The 21,257-nt window shown below is 52.8% G+C and overlaps 1 protein-coding gene across 6 annotated transcripts in view; it reads left to right on the top strand.

Moving 5' to 3' along the window:
• Positions 1–21,257, top strand: part of DLG5 (discs large MAGUK scaffold protein 5) — a 119,384-nt gene that overhangs the window by 83,739 nt on the left and 14,388 nt on the right. For all 6 annotated transcript variants that reach the window (XM_072823752.1, XM_072823751.1, XM_072823753.1 and 3 more), the window contains 16 exons: positions 1,166–1,298; positions 1,743–1,870; positions 2,529–2,704; positions 3,089–3,192; positions 6,880–6,972; positions 8,670–9,689; positions 10,425–10,548; positions 10,868–11,012; positions 12,395–12,507; positions 13,142–13,231; positions 13,551–13,701; positions 17,323–17,485; positions 17,621–17,754; positions 18,421–18,567; positions 19,792–19,975; positions 20,810–20,958. In XM_072823752.1, coding sequence (XP_072679853.1) covers positions 1,166–1,298; positions 1,743–1,870; positions 2,529–2,704; positions 3,089–3,192; positions 6,880–6,972; positions 8,670–9,689; positions 10,425–10,548; positions 10,868–11,012; positions 12,395–12,507; positions 13,142–13,231; positions 13,551–13,701; positions 17,323–17,485; positions 17,621–17,754; positions 18,421–18,567; positions 19,792–19,975; positions 20,810–20,958 — 3,054 coding nt within the window. The remainder of the gene's footprint in view (positions 1–1,165; positions 1,299–1,742; positions 1,871–2,528; positions 2,705–3,088; positions 3,193–6,879; positions 6,973–8,669; positions 9,690–10,424; positions 10,549–10,867; positions 11,013–12,394; positions 12,508–13,141; positions 13,232–13,550; positions 13,702–17,322; positions 17,486–17,620; positions 17,755–18,420; positions 18,568–19,791; positions 19,976–20,809; positions 20,959–21,257) is intronic.

Here is a 21,257-nt window from a genome sequence, read left to right as displayed (position 1 = left end):
GCCCAGATGGAAGCGTGGACCTGTGAGCATGTCCACTTGAGCAGGAACCAGGAAGAGGTCATGAGTGTGCCCGGAGCCCAGAGGGTAGCGTTGATGAGATGGAAAGGTCATCGGGGCATGGGTTTTAGGACCAGAGGTGTCAGGTGTAAGTTGCTAGGTGTTGGTACCAGGTTTCTGGATATTTTTTCAATCTCCTGACTGGATCTTTCTGGGAGCTTAAATTTTTTAATCAAGTCCCATTTATTGATTCTTAATTGTTAATTTTTAATGGATTGTATGGTTACTAAGAACCCTTAACCTTAATGCTACATCTCAAAGATATTTTCCCTTGAAACATGTTACAGCTTTACCTTTACCATTCCAATCTGTGATATGTTTTGAGCTGATTTCTATGTAAGTCCTGGTGTCTTCAGATTTTTGCCGGGCGTGCTGGTACTCCAGCATCGCTGGTTGAATGCTCTCCTTTGTCTACTGAAGTACTTTGGTCCCTCTTGTACTTTGTGGGGTATTTCTGGATTCTTCATTCTGTCCCAGTGATCTCTATGTCTGTCTTCCTGGCAATTCCATACAGTCGTGATTTCTGTAGCTATAGGAAACATCTTAAAATCAAGCAGAGTCATTCCTCCCACTTAATTTTTCACTTTCTTTCTTCCTTTTTTTTTTTTTTTTAAAGAATTTATTTATTCATGAGAGACACAGAGAGTCAGGGACATAGGCAGAGAGAGAAGCAAGCTCCATGCAGGGAGCCCGATGTGGGACTTGATCCCAGGACCCCAAGGTAGTGATTGGCAGATGCTCAACCGCTGAGCCATCCAGGCGTCCTAGTTTTTCACTTTCAAAATTGTTCTAGCTCTTCTAATTCCTTGCCTTTCTTTCCCTACTCATTTTTGAATAGTCTTGTCCATATCCACAAAAAGTCTTGCTGGCATTTCCTGAGGAATTGCATTAAGCCTCTGGATAAATTTGGGAAGACTTGGGTCTTTTTTTTGAAAACCTCTATATCCAAGAAGCTCTGGCATGCTGCTCCAGATTTACTGGGAAGCTGGCATGAAGTATGAGAGCACAAGGAGCCCCATTGAGCCTTCGTGGTGACCTTCAGAGCTGGGACTGGGGCGAGCTGCTTCCCCTCCCAGGGGACCGTCGCCATGGCCCTCTCTGTTCCTAGGGAGCAGATGGAATCCCAGTTGGAAAAGGAGGCCCGGTTCCGGCAGCTGATGGCCCACAGCTCCCACGACTCGGCCATCGACACAGATTCCATGGAGTGGGAAACAGAAGTTGTGGAGTTTGAAAGGGAGACGGTGAGCTGCCTCCATGCCTTTTCTTGCCTGCTCTGCTGACTCTGGGCAGGGGTGGGAGATGGTGGCCCCCTTGTGGGGTTCCCCAGGGTCATGGCTGTCAGTGTTGAAGCTTCAGCTTCCCTTCCTGCCGGAGCACACGCATCCTTTCGCTGTGGTTGTCCAAGCTGGCTCATGGCAGGTTGGTCCCTGTGGCCTCTCCAGCGGCAGATGCTGGCACCACGCGTGGAGGGTGGAGGGCAGAGCAGAGCCCTGCTGCAGGGACGTGTGTCTGCAGTGGCTGGAAGGGGCAGATGGCAGCTGCCCCCGGGCTTCGTCCTGGGGACTGAGCGCCCCGTCCGACCTGGTGAAGGGCCAGTCCTCACGGTGGCCAGTGGCCTGAGCTTTAAGAGTGGGATATTTCTAATCACTGCTTTGTAAAGTGTGTGGCTGCTGTTCTTTTGACAGGAGGATATTGACTTGAAAGCACTTGGGTTCGATATGGCGGAAGGTGTGAATGAGCCTTGTTTGCCTGGGGACTGTGGGATATTTGTCACTAAAGTGGACAAAGGAAGCATTGCTGATGGCCGCTTACGGTAAGGGTTGAGGAGGCCCAGGCTCTGGAGGGAGGGGGCCCCTCTGACCCTTTGTGAGGGACCCAGAGAGCCAGGCGGCAGTTAACTGAGCACACCCTGCGGTCTGAGGGAGGGACTGGCAGTCTCAGGCCTGCAGGCTCCGCTCCTAACATCCTTCTGGAAGGAGACTGATTCACGAGAGCCTGTGAGTCTGATCTTTGCACAGGCCCCCGGTACCACGCTTCACCTCTCTAGGTAGGAGAGGGCTCAGGCGGTATGTGCCCGAGCATGGGGTGTTGTGACATCGCGTGTTTGTTCCGTGAAAGAGTAATGATAATAAAGTACTATTTGCTAAGTACTGGTTTAAGCACTGTGTATAATCATTTCATTAATCTTTAAAATCCTATGAGGTACTGTAGTGCTAATTGCCTCATTTTACAGGTGAGGACACTGAGGTCCAGAGGAGGTAGGGCACACAGCTAGTATGTGGTAAAGCCAGAATTTGCACGCAGGCAGTCTGGTTGTAGCCATTTGACCCTTCCCAAAGAGGCCACCTGTCTGACCTTGTATGTGGGGCACCCGCTTTCTGGCACTTGCTTCCCCCAAACTGTAGCGATGGGGCCTGCCCCCCTGGCCCCAAGGCCTGTGTGGGCACTGACCTGGCTGTGCTGCTCCTCAGGGTCAATGACTGGCTGCTGAGAATCAACGATGTGGACCTCATCAACAAGGACAAGAAGCAGGCCATCAAAGCCCTCCTCAATGGGGAGGGGGCCATCAACATGGTTGTGCGGCGGAGGAAGTCTCTGGGCGGGAAGGTGATCACACCACTGCACATCAACCTGAGTGGACAGAAAGGTAGTGGGCCCGCAGACGCAGGTGGGGCGCCTCCCACAGCAGGGCACCCCTTCCTTGTGCAGAGGGGATATGTGCGTTTTCAGGTGTGTTGCTTCAGAGGCATCGATGCTGCTTAAATGTAGCATGGGTGCCTCCCTGGCAGGGGGCCCCCTGGGGCCTGGGTCTTGCTGGTCTCCAAGTGTTTGATTCCCTGGAGCAGACATGACTGAGCCCCGGGGTGGTCCACCAACCTGGCCTGGATGCTGGGACTGACAGGTTGCAGTTGGCTAACGTGCCCCTCATGAGTTCGTCTTACAGAGATGAGGTGGGACAACCAGAGGGCCATGCGACCGGGGCAGGTATTAACTGGACACTGCCTGTGTCTGCCCTCTGTGGTTTTCACAGACAGCGGCATCAGTCTGGAGAATGGAGTGTATGCTGCCGCTGTGGTGCCTGGAAGCCCGGCTGCCAAAGAGGGGTCCCTCGCCGTGGGAGACAGGATTGTGGCGGTAAGCCTCAGGCCTGGGGCTGTCTGCCCCATGTGGACGGTTAGAGGACGTCGGGGCGGTGGAACACAAAGTAGTGATTGGAGTTTCTATGTTTGCCTCGTTCTCTAATGTGAACAAACATTTTTTTTTCTGACAGTGTATTTCTAATTTATAGTAGAAAATAGGAAATATGAAGGAAATAAGAATCCCTCTTATTGCGACCACCTACAGATAAAAGGTTATCATGAGCAATTTGAAATGTATTTCTTTTTCTTTTTTTTTAATTTATTTATGATAGTCACACAGAGAGAGAGAGGCAGAGACACAGGCAGAGGGAGAAGCAGAGGGAGAAGCAGGCTCCATGCACTGGGAGCCCGACGTGGGATTTGATCCCGGGTCTCCAGGATCGCGCCCTGGGCCAAAGGCAGGCACCAAACCGCTGCGCCACCCAGGGATCCCGAAATGTATTTCTCTAGAGCCTTTATTCCACATACGAATGTGTATTTACATCAAGGTTTTCTTTATTTTTTTTTTAAGATTTACATGAGAGAGAGAGCACACACACGCATTTGTGAGAGGGTGTGCACATGGGGGGAGGGGCAGGAGAGAGTCTCAAGCAGATTCCTCACTGAGCGTGGAGCCTGACGTGGGGCTCAGTCTCATGACCCATGAAATCACGACCTGAGCTGAAACCAAAAGTCGGATGTTTAACCAGCTAAGCCATAGGCGTCCCTATTTATACCAGTTTTAAAAAGAAGATATCTGTATGTGGTTTTTAATTAATTTTTTGTATGATTTTTAAAAATTTTGTAATTAAACATTAGATCCATTTATTTTTATATTTACTTTTTAATCACCAGAGTAAGACTTACATGCCATAAAATATTCATTCAATATAAAAATATGTAAAGTGGTAATCCCCGCTTTTCCCCTTTAATCCTATCCCTGGAGAAAACAAAGCTCTGCCCCCAGTTGCAAGAAGTGCTTCTAGCCAGACCATGAGTGCTCATACAAATTGACATACACAGATAAAGCTTCCTGGGTTTTGTTTGCTTTTTAAGATATAGATAGTGGTATCAGCCTGCTATTCCACATCATGGTTATCTTTCCAAAGTGAGCCTCATTATGTTTATCAACCTCGTGGTGATCTGTAGTTGAAAGCTTCCCTCCTTGTGCACGTAATACGTTGTCTTCAGTTTCCGCCATTGCAGATAGTCTTGCCATAAACTTCATGTGTCCCTTTTGGGGACACCCAATGGCATCCCTGGTGACCAAGCCCCCAAAATGCTGTGAGATTACTGAGTCTAAATTAGTATTTCTAACTGACTCATTAAAGTTGAAGTCACACCCTTTCCCCCAGCACACACACAAAATCCCAGTTGTACAGAAGCACACACGACAAACACGTGTCCCTCCCACTTTTTCCTTCCTTCCTTCCTCCCTTCCTCCCTTCCTTCTGTTTTCCCCCAGATGGGATCATAATATACTCAGCTGCTAACCTCATCTTTTGTGTCGCACAGTGTGCCCTGGAGGGTTCTTCCACGGGGATCATGTCAGTAATTGCATATTCCTTCGTGGCAGCAAGTCAAGCTGTTAACCGGTTCCCCCGGTGGACAGTCAGGTCATCTTTGCTTCTACAAGCAGTGCTGTAAGGCCGCTGCTACATCCCTCCACAGAGACCCACAGGAATGTGCGGGGGATGATTGCTGGATCAGTGGGCACCAGCATTTAATATTTGACATGATCTTTCCCTGTGTGGTCAAAGAAATCATGGTCTTTTTGATCCTACCTGTGGTGTGTGAGGGAGCTCATTGCTTCCCATCTTTGCCAATGTTTTTCAGATTTGGGGGGATGTCAGAATCTGAAAGCAATATGGCCATTTTGAAAAATTTTAAGATGTGGAAAAGTTGGGGCACCTGGGTGTCTCAGTAGGTTAAGCGTTTGCCTTCAGCTCAGGTCATGATCCCCGGGGTCCTGGGATTGAGCCCCACATAGGGCTCCCTGCTCAGCGGGGAGCCTCCTTCTCCCTCTCCCTCTCCCTCTGCAGCTCCCCCTGCTTGATCTTTCTGTCTCTCAAATAAATAGATATAATCTTTAAAAAGATGTGGAAAAGTTATAAAGAAAAGAACTACCAAATTAATCCATCACTCCAAAATAATCACTCTGCCTATTTTGTTTTTTTTTTTAACTTTTGGTTTTGAGGGATCCCTGGGTGGCGCAGCAGTTTAGCGCCTGCCTTTGGCCCAGGGCGTGATCCTGGAGACCCGGGATCGAATCCCATGTCGGGCTCCCGGTGCATGGAGCCTGCTTCTCCCTCTGCCTGTGTCTCTGCCTCTCTCTCTCTCTCTCTCTCTCTCTATCATAAATAAATAAAAATTAAAAAAAAAATTTTAACTTTTGGTTTTGAAATAGAGAAATAATTCAGTTGTGACATTAAATAAATAATATTGAAAAATAGATAAAGTGGTGAAGATAGTGCGGGGAGGTCCCATGTGCCCTTCATGCAGTTTCCCCTAAAGGTTACCTTTTACATGACTAAATAATATCGAAACTGGGTGGTTGATACGGGAACCGTGTGCGTGCGTGCGTGTGTGTGTGTGTGTGTGTAGTTCTACGTCATTTTATTATCACGTTTTAAGTAACAGCAACCAAAAAATTAAGATACAGCGCTGTTCCACTGGCACAAAGGTCTTTCCCGTGTTACCCCTCTATAGGAATATCCACAACTCTGCCCTCCAACCCTCTTCCTTAACCCTTGGCAGCCAGTTTGCTCCATCTGTATAATCTTGTCATCTCGAGGACATTCCATAAATTGAATCATATGGTTTATGTCCTTTTGGGATTAGCTGTTCCACCCAGCATGCTGCCATGAGACCCATCAGGTGCTCAGGGTCCTGTTAGCGTGTTTTTCTTGACGCTATATTTTCTTGACGCAGTATTCCGTGGTCTGGGTGGGTGCATCCCAGTCTAACCATTCACTGTCATGCATACGCTTATTTAAAAGAGTGCAACATATCAGTGAGAAATGTGGACAGAGGTTGAGGCCTAAGAGATTATGAGAATCTTCACGAACAGTGATGATACCATCTCATCTCACATGACACCTCACAGTTTATAAAGGCCTTCCACACCATGATCTCATTTTTATTTATTTTTTTAAGATTTTATTTATTTGAGAGAGAGAGCACGTGCGAGAGAGAACACAAGGCAAGGGAGAGAGGGAGAAACAGGGCAGGAACCCAATGCGGGACTTGACCCCAGGACCTTGGGATTATGACCTGAGTTGAAGACAGATGCTTAACTGACTGAGCCACCCAGGCGCCCCACCATGATCTCATTTTTAAGTCTTCAGACCTGGCAGGCAGATGTGTTTGTTTATTTTCCACTCTGTGCGTGAAGCAGTTCTGAGCCGTAGTCAGCACCTCGCATGGTGGGCAGCAGCAAAGCCTGGCTGCCCCCCTGGGGTGCTTGGTGTTCTGGTCCCAATTATACAAGCACCTGCCCCTAGCATGATTTTAAGGCCGTGTGTTTTCTTTGCCTCAGATGCCCCTTAACTGGATTTCTCAGGCTTTCCTGGGGAAGCGCTTTCTCTCCTTTGCCAGCTCCAGACTTGGGTACTCTATAGAAGAGCCAGGCCCACTGTCCAGAACAGACTGGCAGAGACGCTGACCCAGTGGTGGGCCTCACAGGCTCTCTGTCTGGTCCTAGATCAATGGCATTGCACTGGACAACAAATCTCTGAATGAGTGTGAATCTCTGCTGCGGAGCTGCCAGGACTCCCTGACCCTCTCCCTCCTGAAGGTAAGGGCCCCCACCCAACACCGGCTCTGCTCTCATCGGCTGTGGGGCAGGCAAGGCCTCAGCTCCGTATACCTGAGCTGCTACTCGGCATCGCTGGGAGTCCTTGAAAACAAGGTATTGATTTATAAAGTGCAGGGTGTGCATGAATCCTGACTGGATCCTGGTTTAAAAACCAAAACAAGACATGAAGGACATTTTGAGGACAGTGATGTACATTTGAATCTGAACTCAGTAGTTATTTTTCCTGGGTACAGTGATGGTATTGGGGTTAAAGGGCCAAATGGCCTTATTTGGGGGAAGTATATGGTAAGGTTGTTAGGGGTGGGATGTCATAATGTTTAAGTTACTTCCAAATGCTCTGCAGTGTGGATAAAGAACAGACAATTTGGTAAAATATTGTTGACTCTAAATGGTGGGTTTATGGACATTGAACTTTTCTCTCAACTTTTATACGTAGTTGAAAGGATTTATGATAGAAGGTTGAGAAAAATAGGCCCACTCACTTCATTAAGAGATGTTTTTAAAAATTAATGATCTTAAAATTAACAGACTTTTTGGGAGCAGTTTTAGATACAGAAAAGGTGAGCTAGTTCAAGAGTTCTCATCCAAGCCCTCTGCTCTGCTTCCCCTGCTGTTAGCAGCTTACATTGGTGGGGTTCATTTGTTATAATCAATGAGCTAGTATCAATGTAATATGTTTTTATAAAGTTTATTAATTTTTTAGTAATCTCTACACCCAGCTGGGGCCCCCGAGATCAAGAGTCATGGGCTCCCCCAACCGAGCCAGCTGGGTGCCCCTATAATAGTATTGAAGTCCATAGTTGACAGGAGTCACTCTTGGTGTTGTACATCCTATGGTTCAGACAAGTGTATCCACCATCATAGTATCATACAGACTAGTTTCACTGCCCTAAGAATCTTCTGAGTTCCACCTTTCCTCCCCGTTTCCCCCAAGTCCCTGCAGCCACTGATCTTTCTACAGTCTCCATAGTGCTGCCTTTTCTGGGATGTCACAGTTGGGATCACCCAGTATGTGGCCGTTTTGAATTGGCTTCTTCCAATTCAAAGGAATTATGCATTCCTTGTGCATAGTAATATGCATTTAAGCTTTCTTCCTGTCATTTTGTGGCTTGATAGTTCATTTCTCTTTGTTGCTGTATGATTTAAAATCCTATGAATGTACTACAAGATAGATATTTTTTTAATCTTTACTTTTTTTTATTTTTTAAAAGTTTTATTTATTCATTCATGAGAGACACAGAAAGAGAGGCAAAGACACAGGCAGAGGGAGAAGCAGGCTCCCCTGTGGGGACCCTGATGTGGAACTCGATCCCGGGACCCCAGGATCAAGCCCTGAGCTGAAGGCAGGTGCAAAACCTCTGAGCCACCCGAGCATCCCTTTACTTTTTTACTTAACTATTTTATTAAAATGTAGGTAGGGCATTGTGCTGGCAGCTGCAGATGGTGCTGGAAGTCTCTCCCATGGTTCATGGTGGCCAGGGCCATGAGAGAGCCTCGCCGGTCAGGGACAGGCGTGCACGCATGTGTGTGCGCGTGCATGTGCATCGGGCCAGCCGTCTTTGGGGGGTGTGTGGACTGTTGCTGATCCTCACTTCCCCTGCAGGGACTGCGTTCGGTGGCGGTGCTAGTTCTGTGGCCTTCCTCCCTGTTTCTCACTCTCTGCCGTCCCCACGTAGGTGTTCCCTCAGAGCTCCTCCTGGAGTGGCCAGAACATCTTTGAAAACATCAAGGACTCTGATAAGATGCTGAGTGTCCGAGCCCATGGCCCCGAGGTCCAGGCTCAGAATAAACGGAGCTTGTTGCAGCACAATAACTCCACGCAGACGGACATCTTCTACGCAGACAGGCTGGAGGACAGGCGGGAGCTGGGCCCCCCGGGAGGCAGCAGCTCCTTCCTGCATAAGCCGTTTCCTGGGGGACCCTTCCCGGTCTCCCCCCAGGCCTGTCCCAGTGCCTCCGAGCGCAGCCTGAGCTCCTTCCGCTCAGACGCCTCTGGGGAGCGAGGCTATGGGCTGCTGGATGTGCGCAGCCGGCGACCCCTGCTGCCCTTCGAGACTGAGGTGGGCCCCTGCGGGGCGGCCGAGGCCCCCCTGGATAAGGCCGACCCTGAGGGCTCCAACAGCGGCGGGACCTGGCCCAAGGCGGTGCTCGGCTCTGCGGCAGGGCCCGAGAAGCTCTCTGTTTATAAGAAGCCAAAGCAAAGGAAGTCCATCTTCGACCCTAACACTTTCAAACGTCCTCAGACTCCCCCCAAAATAGATTACCTGCTCCCTGGCCCTGGGTCTGCTCACTCCCCCCAGCCCTCCAAAAGGGTGGGGCCTCTGACGCCCCCAAAACCTCCCAGGAGGAGCGACTCCATTAAATTTCAGCACAGACTGGAAACCAGTTCCGAGTCCGAGGCCACTCTGGTGGGCAGCTCCCCGTCCACCAGCCCCCCGAGCGCACTGCCCCCTGACGTGGATCCTGGGGAACCCACGCACACCTCACCCCCTCGCAAGGGCAGGGTCCGCATTGCTTCCAGCTACTACCCTGAAGGGGATGGAGACTCCTCCTACCTGCCCGCCAAGAAGTCCTGTGACGGGGACCTCACCTCCCAGAAGATGGACGAGCTGGGGCAGAAGCGCCGTCGTCCAAAGTCTGCTCCTAGCTTTCGGCCCAAGCTGGCTCCAGTAGTGATTCCTGCTCAGTTCCTGGAGGTAGGGTGGGGGCGGGAGCGTGGGGAGGGGTCCTGAGCTGGTGTCCCCAGCCTGGTGCTGAGCCCTGAGCACCCACCAAGGAAAGGGGAGCGGGCTGGTTGGTGGATGCCGGCAGGAAGGAGCCGTCCTCAGGAGATTGGAAAGGGATGTGGGGGGTAAACATGTCAATGGGCATATGATGCCAAGACAGGAACACTTTCTCGGGTGTGGTGTCTGATTTGCTTTCTCATCAAGAAGCATTTGAACTTGTACAACAAAAGCAGGTGACCTGGACCTGCCTGGCAGGATGTGGGGAGCCGCGATAGCACCTGTGACTCTGTTGGCCGGTAGCAGGGGGCGGCTGGCTTGTTTCTGTGGGTGCTGTAGTCATTTCCAGGTGGGAGAAATTGCTCTGAGCTGGAGAACAAATCCGTGCTACTCTCTGCAGGCAAAGACCCTCACACAGCCATGCAAGTTTGGAGGAGCAGTTCTATATATGTGCCTGGTGGCCTCATGCATCCTACCTCCTGTGCATAATTTACTTGAGAGAACAGGTTCTTTCTCTGTGGTTTTCTTCCAGAGTAGTTTTGAAGGAATTTCTTCCCTTCCAGGTATGTAAGGCAACATGAATGGGCAGTGACCTCCCTGACTGTCCCGTCACGTGTCCCAGTGGGAGAGCTAGTGCTTAGGGCACAGGCTTGCAGACACCTGTGCATTTCCACTTCCAGCCACTGTCTCTTGTCTTTGGTCCTGCAGGAACAGAAGTGCATCCCGGCCAGTGGAGAGCTCTGCCCAGAGCTCCAGGAATGGTCCCCGTACTCACCAGGGCACTCCAGCCGGCACAGCAACCCCCCATTGTACCCTGGCAGGGCATCTGTGGGTGAGTCGTTGGGCGGCGAGGAGGGTTCATGCTGGCCTCGCAGGGCTGCTGGTCCCAGGGAGAGCGGAGGCAGTCATTTCAAGGTGCCTCTGTGTGTCCTCAGACCAGAGGTCCAAAGAACGAGCAGTGGCTTCCCTGTCTGGGATGTTCAGTGTCATATCAGGGACATTTCTTAGCTTCTCAGAGCACCTTCTTCCCACTGTAGCCTGGGAAATAGGAAGCAGTAAAGTGAGTTCCTCCATTGTACAGGTGGAGAAAGCCACTAGCTTGCATAGGCCTGGGGCTGTGGGATGATCGTTCTTACCCAGCCCATTTCTAGGCACCGTTCCCCGGAGTATGACCCCGAGCACCACTGTGAGTTCCATCCTAAGGAACCCCATCTACACCGTGCGGAGCCACCGGGTCGGCCCCTGCAGCTCCCCGCCTGTGCCCAGAGAGGTCGGCCCCCAGGGTTTGCATCCCAGGTATGTGAAGTCAGCCCACACCTCCCTGCACCCTGGCTGGCCAGGCCCGCGTGCACATACAGCCACTGGTGCATAAAGTGGTCTGCAGGCAGAGAGTGTCCTTGCGAGGCCGAGAAGGGGCTGATTAGAGCCACACTGGGGCCCCAGGAAAAGTGAAGTCTGAGGATGCTCTCTTCATGCACCAGCACGGAGCTTATAAAAGTAGAGAGAGAAAGAGAGAGAGAGTAATGGCAGCTGGTGCTTAAGTGCTCACGTGCCAGACAGTGTACTGGGACCTTTGTAAACCTCATCTCATTTAAAGGCCACAGCAACCCCGTGAGCACTGTTGTCTCCGTTTTGTGGATGAGGAGACTGAGCCTTAAAAGGTGAATGGGCTGGCTCAAGGTCATTCATTCATTCAGTCATTGCAAGTTCTAATTGGTCACCTACTATGTAGCATGGACTGTCGTAGTTCCAGGGGGGATATACAGTGGAGGACGTAATCAGTGAGCTGCTTCTCATGGGATGTTTATGTCTGAGAGTGGGAGGCAGATGAGAAGAGTGAACAGAGGGGTACTGGGTGGTGCTGAGTAGCTCTGAAGGCTGCAGCAAAGGGCGACCAGCTAGGTTGCGACTTGGAAGAGGGTGGAGAGTGGACTGGGTGGAGGGGAGGGCCCATGGAAGAGGGGAAGAGGGGGATGCTACCGAGATCGGGAGGCTGAGAGCCAGCTGCACAAGACCTAGGTGGAGTCCCCAGGAAGGCAGGCGTGGGAGCCACAGCCCAGATCCCTGGGAACAGTGGGCTGGGCTCCTGGGGCAGAGTCGGGAGCTTGGCCCAGGTGCCGTGAGTCAGGAGGAGAGCACAGGTTGTAGGGCACAGATCCTACGGCCATGATGCAGAGGTTGGGTTTTTGTTAGTCTAGGCTTTAGGTGGGGAAGAGATGTCTCATTACGCAGCGAGAAAAGGGCATCACTGGGTCTGATTGTAGACCCACCCGAGATGGGTGAAGCCTGGGCTCTGCGCTCCACTGTTCTTGGCAGCTGGCCTGAGTGAGGTGTGCAGGTCCCTGTCCATCCAGCCTCTCCCGCCCATCCTGGAGAAGAGGCTCCACTTCTCTGGGCCCCGGGTTCAGGGCCTGTTTTTCCCGGTGGAAGCCCTTGTGGAAGCCCTTGCTCCTGGTGAGGCCAGTCCAGTCCAGGGCTGAAGTAGATATGCCACTCCTCTACCTGCACAGCCCTTTCTCTGTGGGCGGGACCCTCGTTGGATGCTGCCTCTGAGCATGGCAGTCTGCTGTCCCCAGCTACCGGCAGGTGGCTTCTGTGGGCTCCGGGAGGCCTTGGCCCAGGCCGCCTCTAGCCCTGGTCTTCCTCCCAAGCACCTCACTTATGTGGTTCTCTTGCAGCGTCCAGCACCAGGGACGCCTGAGCCTGGACCTGAGCCACAGGTCTGGCAGCGACTACTCAGATATGAGAGCCTCCCACGGGTCCAACTCTCTGCCCTCCAGCGCCCGCCTCGGTAATGGTGCCACTAGAGCCTTCTCACCGTAGCGGGGTACTAGCCTTGTTTCCCTCTCCACCTCCATCCTCATGGCCCCACCTCCATATCGCCTGCCCACACAGGCCCTTCCCTGCTTCCACGGCAGGGTGGCCCCATGCTGCCCAGAGAGCGTCTCCTTCGGCCTCTGTGTCTCTTAGGCTTTCCCGGCAGGCATACGGCTGTTCCAGGGAACTCCTTGGCCCACAAGCCTCACTCCCTGTCTCTGAGCCTGTCAGTGATTCTGGGGGTTTCTGTTCACTTGTGAGGAATGCAGCCCAGAGGCAGAGACTAGCAGTTGCCTGATAAAGAGACTCAGGTGGCGCCGCTTCCAGCCACTTGGGGTGGAGGCGGGCAGTCCCCTCTGTCACTTGGGGGCTAGGGTGAGATTTGTGTGACCCTGTTCTGTCCAGGCCTGCACGGTTCACTCAGATAACCGGGTGTTGAGCATCTGCTTTTCTTGACCATTTCACACATAGGCCCCCTTGGGGAGAAGTGGCAGGGCCTGCTTTGCACTTGTTGTGACTGCCTCTTCCCTAAGAGGCACTGACGTGGTGAAGGACTGAGGGTGGTGTTTATACCAGGCCTGAAGTTTTGTCCCCTCATGGCACCATAGGGTCTTCAAGCAACTTGCAGTTCAAGGCGGAACGCATTAAAATCCCGTCAACGCCAAGATACCCTCGGTCCATTGTGGGCTCTGATAGAGGTGAGAACTCACACCCCCGTCCTCGCCTGCTGGCTTGCTCTGGCCTCGTCGTTCAGCGTCTGGGCTCAGCGCGTAACCTCTTCCTCATCTCAGTCAGGCTGTGCGTGCTGGGTGAGCCCAGGCTCAGGCCTGGTGACGTGGGGCTAGACTAGGTAGAAAGGCTGCGTGGAGCCCCGGCATCTGAATTCGAGGCCATACGGTGTGGCCGAGGCGTGGAGCCACGTGCCTGGATCGCATCTCCATCTTGGCCTGGGCCACAAGGGAACGGAGATGTGAGATCGCAAAGCCCAAGTTGCTTTGCACCTTTGAACCTTTGCAGGTTCGTTGTCGCATTCGGAATGCAGCACGCCTCCACAGTCACCCCTAAACATCGACACCCTGTCCTCCTGTAGCCAGTCCCAGACCTCAGCCTCCACGTTGCCCAGAATTGCCGTCAACCCTGCGGCCCTCGGGGAACGGAGGAAGGACAGGTGAGCACGCCTAGGCATCTGTACCATGGGCACGGCAGTGGGCGACACATCCCTACAGTAGGCCGGGGCTTGGTGGAGGGAAGGGGCCTTGCTGGTAGAAGAAGCAGGCGCGTGGGAGGATTCCAAATGAGTCAATGCCAGGGTGAGACCGCTCTGCTTGGGGTCACTTGGCATTCTCTGGCGTGCTGCCCCAGCCTTTCACCAGGACCCCCTGCAGGTGATGGTGCCAGGAGGTGGGGTGCCCATAGACGGCGAGGTGAGGAGCAGGCTGGGCTCCTGCTGCAGAAGGTCCATGGGAGGTCCACGGGAGGGCTGAGCTGCAGCAAGTGACGCTGGGGACCACCTGGTGGTGAAGATGTGGTGGCACCATGCGCTGTTTCCCTGGCCCTGGATTAAGCACTTTCCATGTGAAAAGTTGTGAAATCCTCACAGCGACCCATGAGCATCATCGTCATCATCATCATCATTGTCATCAGTTATCTTTTACAGATAAGGAAACTGAGGCCAGAGAGTTGGAGTAACTGGTCTAGGTCACATGCCTGGGGACTGGGCTGCCTTCCTTAGAATCAGGGCTCATTCTTATTCTTTGCTTTCTGGCTCCAGAACACACCTGTACCACTTGTCCCCTCCCAAGCTGTTTATCGTGAAATAAAATATGCATAGAAAAAAAGTATGTGAAGCGTAAGAGTGTGGCTTAGCCATCTAGTCGTTCATTTTGAAATGTTGGCCAGTCTGCGGAGATTTCAGGTTAGCTTGAGGCTGGAATCAGTCCAGACGTGCCTCCTCTAAGGGGTCCCTCACTCCCCCTACAAGCTCTACACACCCCACCCACCTCTGTTGTTCTTCAGAGTAGAACTGACCAGATCGTATTTCTAGTTAAGAGGTCCTATCTCGATTATAAGTCTTCAGGAGATCTGATTAAACAGGAGCTTGCTTTTATTTAATCACTTAAAAGGAACAGGGCCACTCTTGTCCACTCAAATCCAGAATGCCGAGGGCCCTCATCGCTGTGAGCCGTGAAAGGAACCCTGCAGGGTGGGCTCTGCGTTAAGAAAATGATTTGAACTGAAACATCTGAACTTGTAAGACAACCTAACAACTCCCCGGACAACCAGCGAATATTAACTGGAACATAGAAGTTGCTCCTATACTATCTATAGGACAGTAGGGGATGCAGATGCAGTTCATGTGGCACATCTCACCCACGTGATGCGCCCCAAGTCCTGGGTCACTTCACCCCAGCTCAGGTCACTGAGGAGTGAGACCTTCCACCAACTCAGGCGGGTTCCTTAGAAGCAGAAAGGACCTTGACACCTGCCATCAGGTGTCCCCATAGTTAGCTTCCCGCAGCGTCCAGAGAACAGGGCCTGCTCTGGGAGAGGCAAGTGTCCGTGCTCCTGCCCTCACAGTGCTTCCTGTCCGGTCAGAGGCGTAGTTATCATGTGTGACCCGACTGAAGGAAAGACAGCTGCTTTCCCCCTGATTCTAAAGTACATTATCATGTAACTTCTCATTAGCAGAATCCAGAAAGATGAGGAAAGTAGAAAGAAGAAAAGTCACGTGTCATCTCCTCAGTTGCCCTTCCCCTTTTGCTAAGTGTATATGTGTGTATGTTTAAAGGCTTGTTTTATAATTTGCATCTTTTTGTACGTGAACACTCTCATTTCACGGTGTTTGTAATATCACAAAGCGTGCTTTTATAAACCTCTTTGACTACACAGCCTTATTCTGAGAAAACTTTTGTGCATGTTATAAGAAATTTATTTTTTTATTTTTTTTAAGATTTTTATTTACTTATTCATGACACACACACACAGAGGCAGAGACACAAGCAGAGGGAGAAGCAGGCTCCCCTCGGGGAGCCCGATGTGGGGACTCGATCCCAGGACCTCGGGATCACGACTAAGCCAAAGGCAGACGCTCAACCACTGAGCCACCCAGGTGCCGCTGTTAATAAGAGATTTAAATCGTTTAGAAGATCAGAAAGTAAGGATTGTCCCAAGTCCCCTCACCTGGAGGTGCCTTCATAGAAGGGTCCTTCATAGGAACCTCTCCATGCGTGATTGGCCATGCATCTTTGTACAGATTTATAGAAGTGAGATTACGCTCACCTGTCTGCTCACACATCTCTCCCTGCTGGTAAATCCTGATCCGTATCGTTCATAATGGCTTTGTATGATGCTTACTGGGATTCAGCTACCTGCTGCTTTATTGAGATAGATGTAGGTTTTGGAGGTGGAACACAGGAAGGGGTTTTCAGTGAGAACTGAGGAGCATCAGACTCAAAATGAGCTCTGCCTGCATCTGCCATGCTGTCCTTTAATGCCGGCTGGGGGTATGAGGACAGTGTGGGTTGCTGCTGGTTAAGGGTTCTTACGACTCCAAACTGCCTGGCACTGTGGTATGTGATGGGTCTGCAAGTTACAGGCCAGGGATAAGCGTCTGAGCCACAGGATCAGAGAGGGCCTTGCGGCATGAGTGAGTTTGGGAAGCAGAGAGAGGGTGGGAGAAGTGAAGGGACAAGTCAGAAGGATTTTCATCTCAGGCTGCCAGAGGACTGGGCCCTGGGTAATGGGTCCCAGGCTGAGGCTGAGTTTGAGAGATTGCTGTGCCTCTGGGTAGTGAGGGGTGGCGGGCAAGGAGGTAGCTCAGCAGCCTGCCGGCCCATCACCATGTGAGCTTGTCCCTACCCTTGTGCTCGGGAGGGCAGCCCAAGGATGGGTTGCTCCAGCTGGCTCCTCCCTCCGCCTTTGGCTGTAATTTTGTCCCGAGAGGAAGAGCTTAGGGCAGTGTGCAGCACAGTCCTCACGGGGCGGCTCAGCATCACCTGCGTGCCTTTCTGTCTGTTAGGTTCTAGGCGTCTGTCCTCCTTTTCTGAGCATCCCTCTTTTCTTTCTAACTTTTTGCACCTTCCAGGTGTCTCCACCACCACAGATCCCTCCTGAGACTGCCTGTGGCCACCAGGCCCAGGTTCTCCTCCCTGAGGAGTCTGAGGTTGGCCTGACATGAGGCCCCTGCCCGAGTGCCCTTGTGCCCTGGCACGGTGGACAGCTTCCCCCCAGGCCAGCAAGTGCATGGTCCTCGCCTTGCTCCCAGCCTCCCCGCTCCCTTTTTAATGGCTTGGGTTTGCAGTGGCTTAATTTCCATGGTCATTGTACATCACTCTCTACTGGTAAATATAAAAACTGATACTGTATATCATTTCTTCTGGGTGACTATCATCCCAGGAACCACTTCTTTTCCTCCTAGGGCATCCTGAAACCCCACCAGGGTTTGTGGATAGCACATTTTGTTGTGGCAACTCCTCTCGTATTATGAAACTTTGTGCTTTCTCCCTGCCTGTCAGTGTTTATAGTTTATAAGGACCATTCTTTGTGTCTTTGGGGCTGGGTGCTTCTGTGGTCATTGGGGGGTGTTGTGTTTGTATTGCATGAGGTTCTGGGAATATGTATCACTGCCATACAGAGGTGGGGGTCATCACATTCCCATCCAGCTGTGTCATTAGAGGAGCATCTGGCGGTCCCCGCCCCTTTCTGCATAGCTGGTTGCATGTCTGACCTCCGATTTGCCCCAAACCTTTCCATTGTGTCCGAGTCCCCACACTGTTGGCTCTCTTCCAAGGCCCTATGTGGAGGAGCCACGCCATGTCAAGCTGCAGAAGGGCTCGGAGCCACTGGGCATCTCCATTGTGAGTGGAGAGAAAGGCGGGGTCTACGTCTCCAAGGTGACAGGGGGGAGCATCGCTCACCAAGCTGGCCTTGAGTACGGGGATCAATTACTTGAGGTAGGCGAGAACTGCCCCTCCGCACTGCATCCTTCTCTCCTACCTCTCCCCTGCTCCTCCCTTCTTCGGGAATGCTGTGCTCCCCCCGTCCCCAGCTCCCGTGACATCACTGAGTGTGCTCTGGATGTTTCCTAGTTCAACGGCATAAACCTGCGGAGTGCCACGGAGCAGCAGGCCCGGCTCATCATCGGGCAGCAGTGTGACACTATCACCATCCTGGCCCAGTACAATCCACACATGCACCAGCTCAGCAGCCACTCTCGGTCCAGGTGAGGGCCTGGGCCTCCCCAGGGGGGCCATCTGGGCCGGGGGAGGACAGATGGTGCAGCCAGGGTGCCAGCTGTGAGTTCTGGCCATTCAGCTGCCCTAAGTGGAGAGGTGGCCAGCCCTGCATTTTGGAAAAAACACATATAGGAGGAGGAAGATGCGAAGTAGGATACCTGAGGTGTGGGGTGTGGAAGCATGCAGAGCAAGAAGCCCCCCGACAGGTGTGTGGAGCCAGGAACTGAGGCCCTGAGGGTGGGATTCTCACGCAGAGTGTCCTCACACGCTGTCTGTATCTGCCCCTGAGCTGTGGGTTGCCAGGCATGTGAGAGAAGGGGGAGACATGCCCCGCCATGCAGCGCTGCACAGCTCAGCGAAAGGACAAGATGTACAACAGAGGAAGAGGGACAGTGAGTGTGTGGGCCTCCAGGCCGACACCTGAATTCAGAGAGGATCCCCAAGTTGAGGACAGGTGAGGGGGAGAGGACAGGCCGATCCTGCAGGGTCAGCGACCTGAGTCCAAGCTCCCAAGACGTCTGCTCTTCTCGGGGCTCGGAGCCATGTGACCCAGTCCCTGTTCAGAGCCCAGCCCTGGTCACCACCCGAGGGGGTGGCCATGGACAGCCGAGGACTGTGAGCCACTCCTTATTCCTCCTGACCTCCATTCCCAGCTCCCACCTGGACCCTGCCAGTACTCACGCCGCTCTCCAGGGCAGCAGTGCCCCCACCCCGGAGCATCCCTCTGTCATTGACCCGCTGATGGAGCAGGATGAGGGCCCTGGCACCCCCCAGGCCAAGCAGAGCACCCCCAGTTCCAGGTCAGCAAATCCGTGCCGTGAGCCTCCCATCTGTGCGCCCTGGCCCAGGGGGGTGGGAGGGTGGGCGGCCATGGCTGTGGCCCCAACTCATCCTGCTGCCGTCACCTGGGCTGCAGGCCATATAGCAGGTGTCAGGATTTGGGGTGGGAAGCATGCCATTCCTTTTTTCCTCTCACCCTCCTGCCCTTTCTCACTTTCTTGTTTTTTCTCTCTCTCTCTTTTTTTTTCTCATTGACTTGTTCTTAGCTCTGCCTCTCTCCTTTTCTCCTCTTTTTCTCAGTTACTCGTTTTCTCACTCTGTCTTTAGACAGAATTCCACAGTCACCACCCAGCCAGGCCCTGGGCTGTGGCCACCATCAGCAGTCGCCCCCAGGGAGCTCCAGGTTTAGAGGGTGACAGGCAAGTGTCCAGGCGTGTGCAGCACGTGCTGGGAGGGCCAGTACAGGCCACGACGGAGCAGTCAGCGAGAGTGTGGCAGGGAGCAGTGACAGTTAAGTCAACGCGTTCAGGGTGAGCAGGGGTCAGCTGTGCATACGGTGGGTGTGGAGAGAGGTCAGGAGGAGGCAGGCACGCAGCAGCCATCCTGTCATCCTGGACAGAGCTGTTTCCTTGGCCAGGGAATGTAGCCAGCCCTGTGCTCTTTGCCCTGGATCCGTCACATTGGGACTTGCCCGCCGGAGTCACAGCTGGCCTGTCCCCTGAGGTCCCCTCATCAGTCCCCGTCACCGTCCTATTTCCTCTTCCCAGCGTGCTTGCCGGTGTCTCCCTTGCTGCTTTGTGAGTTCCTTGACGGCACGCGGCCCCCTCTTCATGCTTAAGCACAGTCCCTGGGCCAGAGAAGCTGCTCTGCAAACCTTGCCAAGTGGTCTGTGGTGCCCTGGACTGTGAGGCCAGCTCTAACTTTTCTTAGGCAGAGCAGGGTTAGGAGAACAAGTGCAGTCCAGCTGGGAAGAGAGGCCGCCTATGGCACTCGACTGACAGCTGGGCCAGAAAGCAGGGGCATTTATTTCTGTTCGATCCCCCGCTGGCTCTCTCAGCTGGGGCCATGTTTTCACCTCGACAAACCTCAGCATCCAGCCCGTACACTAAGTCGCTAGAACCAGAGCCCAGATGGGACACCAGGAGACCTCAGAGGAAAACTGTCAGGGCGTTAGGGACTCTGTAGTCTTTGACACCCAGCTCGCCGCCGTGTGTGATTGAGGGACTTTATTTTCGTTCCTGAAGGATGGTGGGAGATGCCAACAAGAAGACTCCAGAGCCACGTGTGGTCTTCATCAAAAAGTCCCAGCTGGAGCTTGGAGTCCATTTATGTGGAGGGAACCTGCACGGGGTGTTTGTGGCTGAGGTGGAGGATGACAGTCCTGCCAAGGGCCCTGACGGCCTTGTGGTGGGGGACCTCATCCTCGAGGTGAGTTCTGAGCAGCCGGTGGCACGGGAGGCAGAGAGCACGGCCTCCTGCCTGGTGCCCCTGTTGGTGTTGAATGCTGCCAGGACCCTCGGGGTGGATCACAGGGCCCTGGTGACAGGAGGGAATTGGGAGGGAGAATGCTCTGCCATGTCAGCAGCAGGGCTGTGCTCTCATGGAGGGGCCCCCTTTTCCCTGGGTCTCCTGTTGAGGGGCAAGGGGACTTCACAGGAATTCAAAGACACAAGTAGCTTTTATTTTTAATTATTATTTTTTATTTAAATTCCATTTGCTAACATGTCCTATAACACCCGGTGCTCATCCCATCACATGCCCTCCTCGGTGCCCGGCACCCAGTCACCCCATCCCCCCACTACCTCCCCTTCCACAACTCTTTGTTTCCCAGAGTCAGAAGCCTCTCCTGGTTTGTCTCCCTCTCTGATGTCTCCCCACCCAGTTTCCCCCCCTTTCCTTATGGTCCCTTTCACTCTTTCTTATATTCCCCATAGGAGTGAAACCATAAGATGATTGTCCTTCTCCGACTGACTTATTTCACTCAGTGTAATACCTTCCAGTTCCATCCACGAAAGACAGAAATAGCTTCAACAAGATGAAGTGCTGTGTTTTCATAGCCCTAACTTGCTGGGAGATTAGCACAGGGTTTCTCGTGGGAGAAGCTGTTGGGGGCAGAGGACTCAGCCTTACCTGCAGAGGCGAGGCAGGCAGATTCCCGGTTAAGGGGATCTTAAATCTGCCTTCTCCCCCTACCGCCCTGTCAGGGTGCCTAAGCCGTCTCTGGCTTCTGCCCTCTGACCTCAGTCCCCTGTCCTCTGGCAGTATGGCAGTCTGGATGTGCGCAACAGGACAGTGGAGGAGGTCTACGTGGAGATGCTGAAGCCCAAGGACAGTGTCCGTCTCAAGGTGCAGTACCGCCCTGAGGAGTTCACCAAGGTCAAGGGTCTGCCTGGCGACAGCTTCTACATCAGGTACCAGGGGCTAGGAGTTCCAGGGATTCGGGGCCAGGGGAGGGGCTTCCTCAGGAGACTGGTCCTGGTGAGTGTCTCTGCAACAGAGAGAGTGAGACCATGGTCCTTGTTGCATGGGCCCCAAGCCACGTGCTCACAGAGAGATGCATGTGACTTAGGAAAACTTCACTTGAGGACTTGTAGGACCACATAGGGCTCCCTATTTAGGGTTTGGGGCTTGGGAAATTTTGAGGCTGCAGAGCCCCATTTTCCTGTGCACTGTGCTCCTCTCCTGGTCTGCCCCGATCCCTGGCTGCAGA

Source organism: Canis lupus, chromosome 4, assembly GCF_048164855.1.
Source record: "Canis lupus baileyi chromosome 4, mCanLup2.hap1, whole genome shotgun sequence".
Lineage (NCBI taxonomy): Eukaryota > Metazoa > Chordata > Mammalia > Carnivora > Canidae > Canis > Canis lupus.
This window is presented reverse-complemented; position numbering and strand designations above follow the sequence as displayed.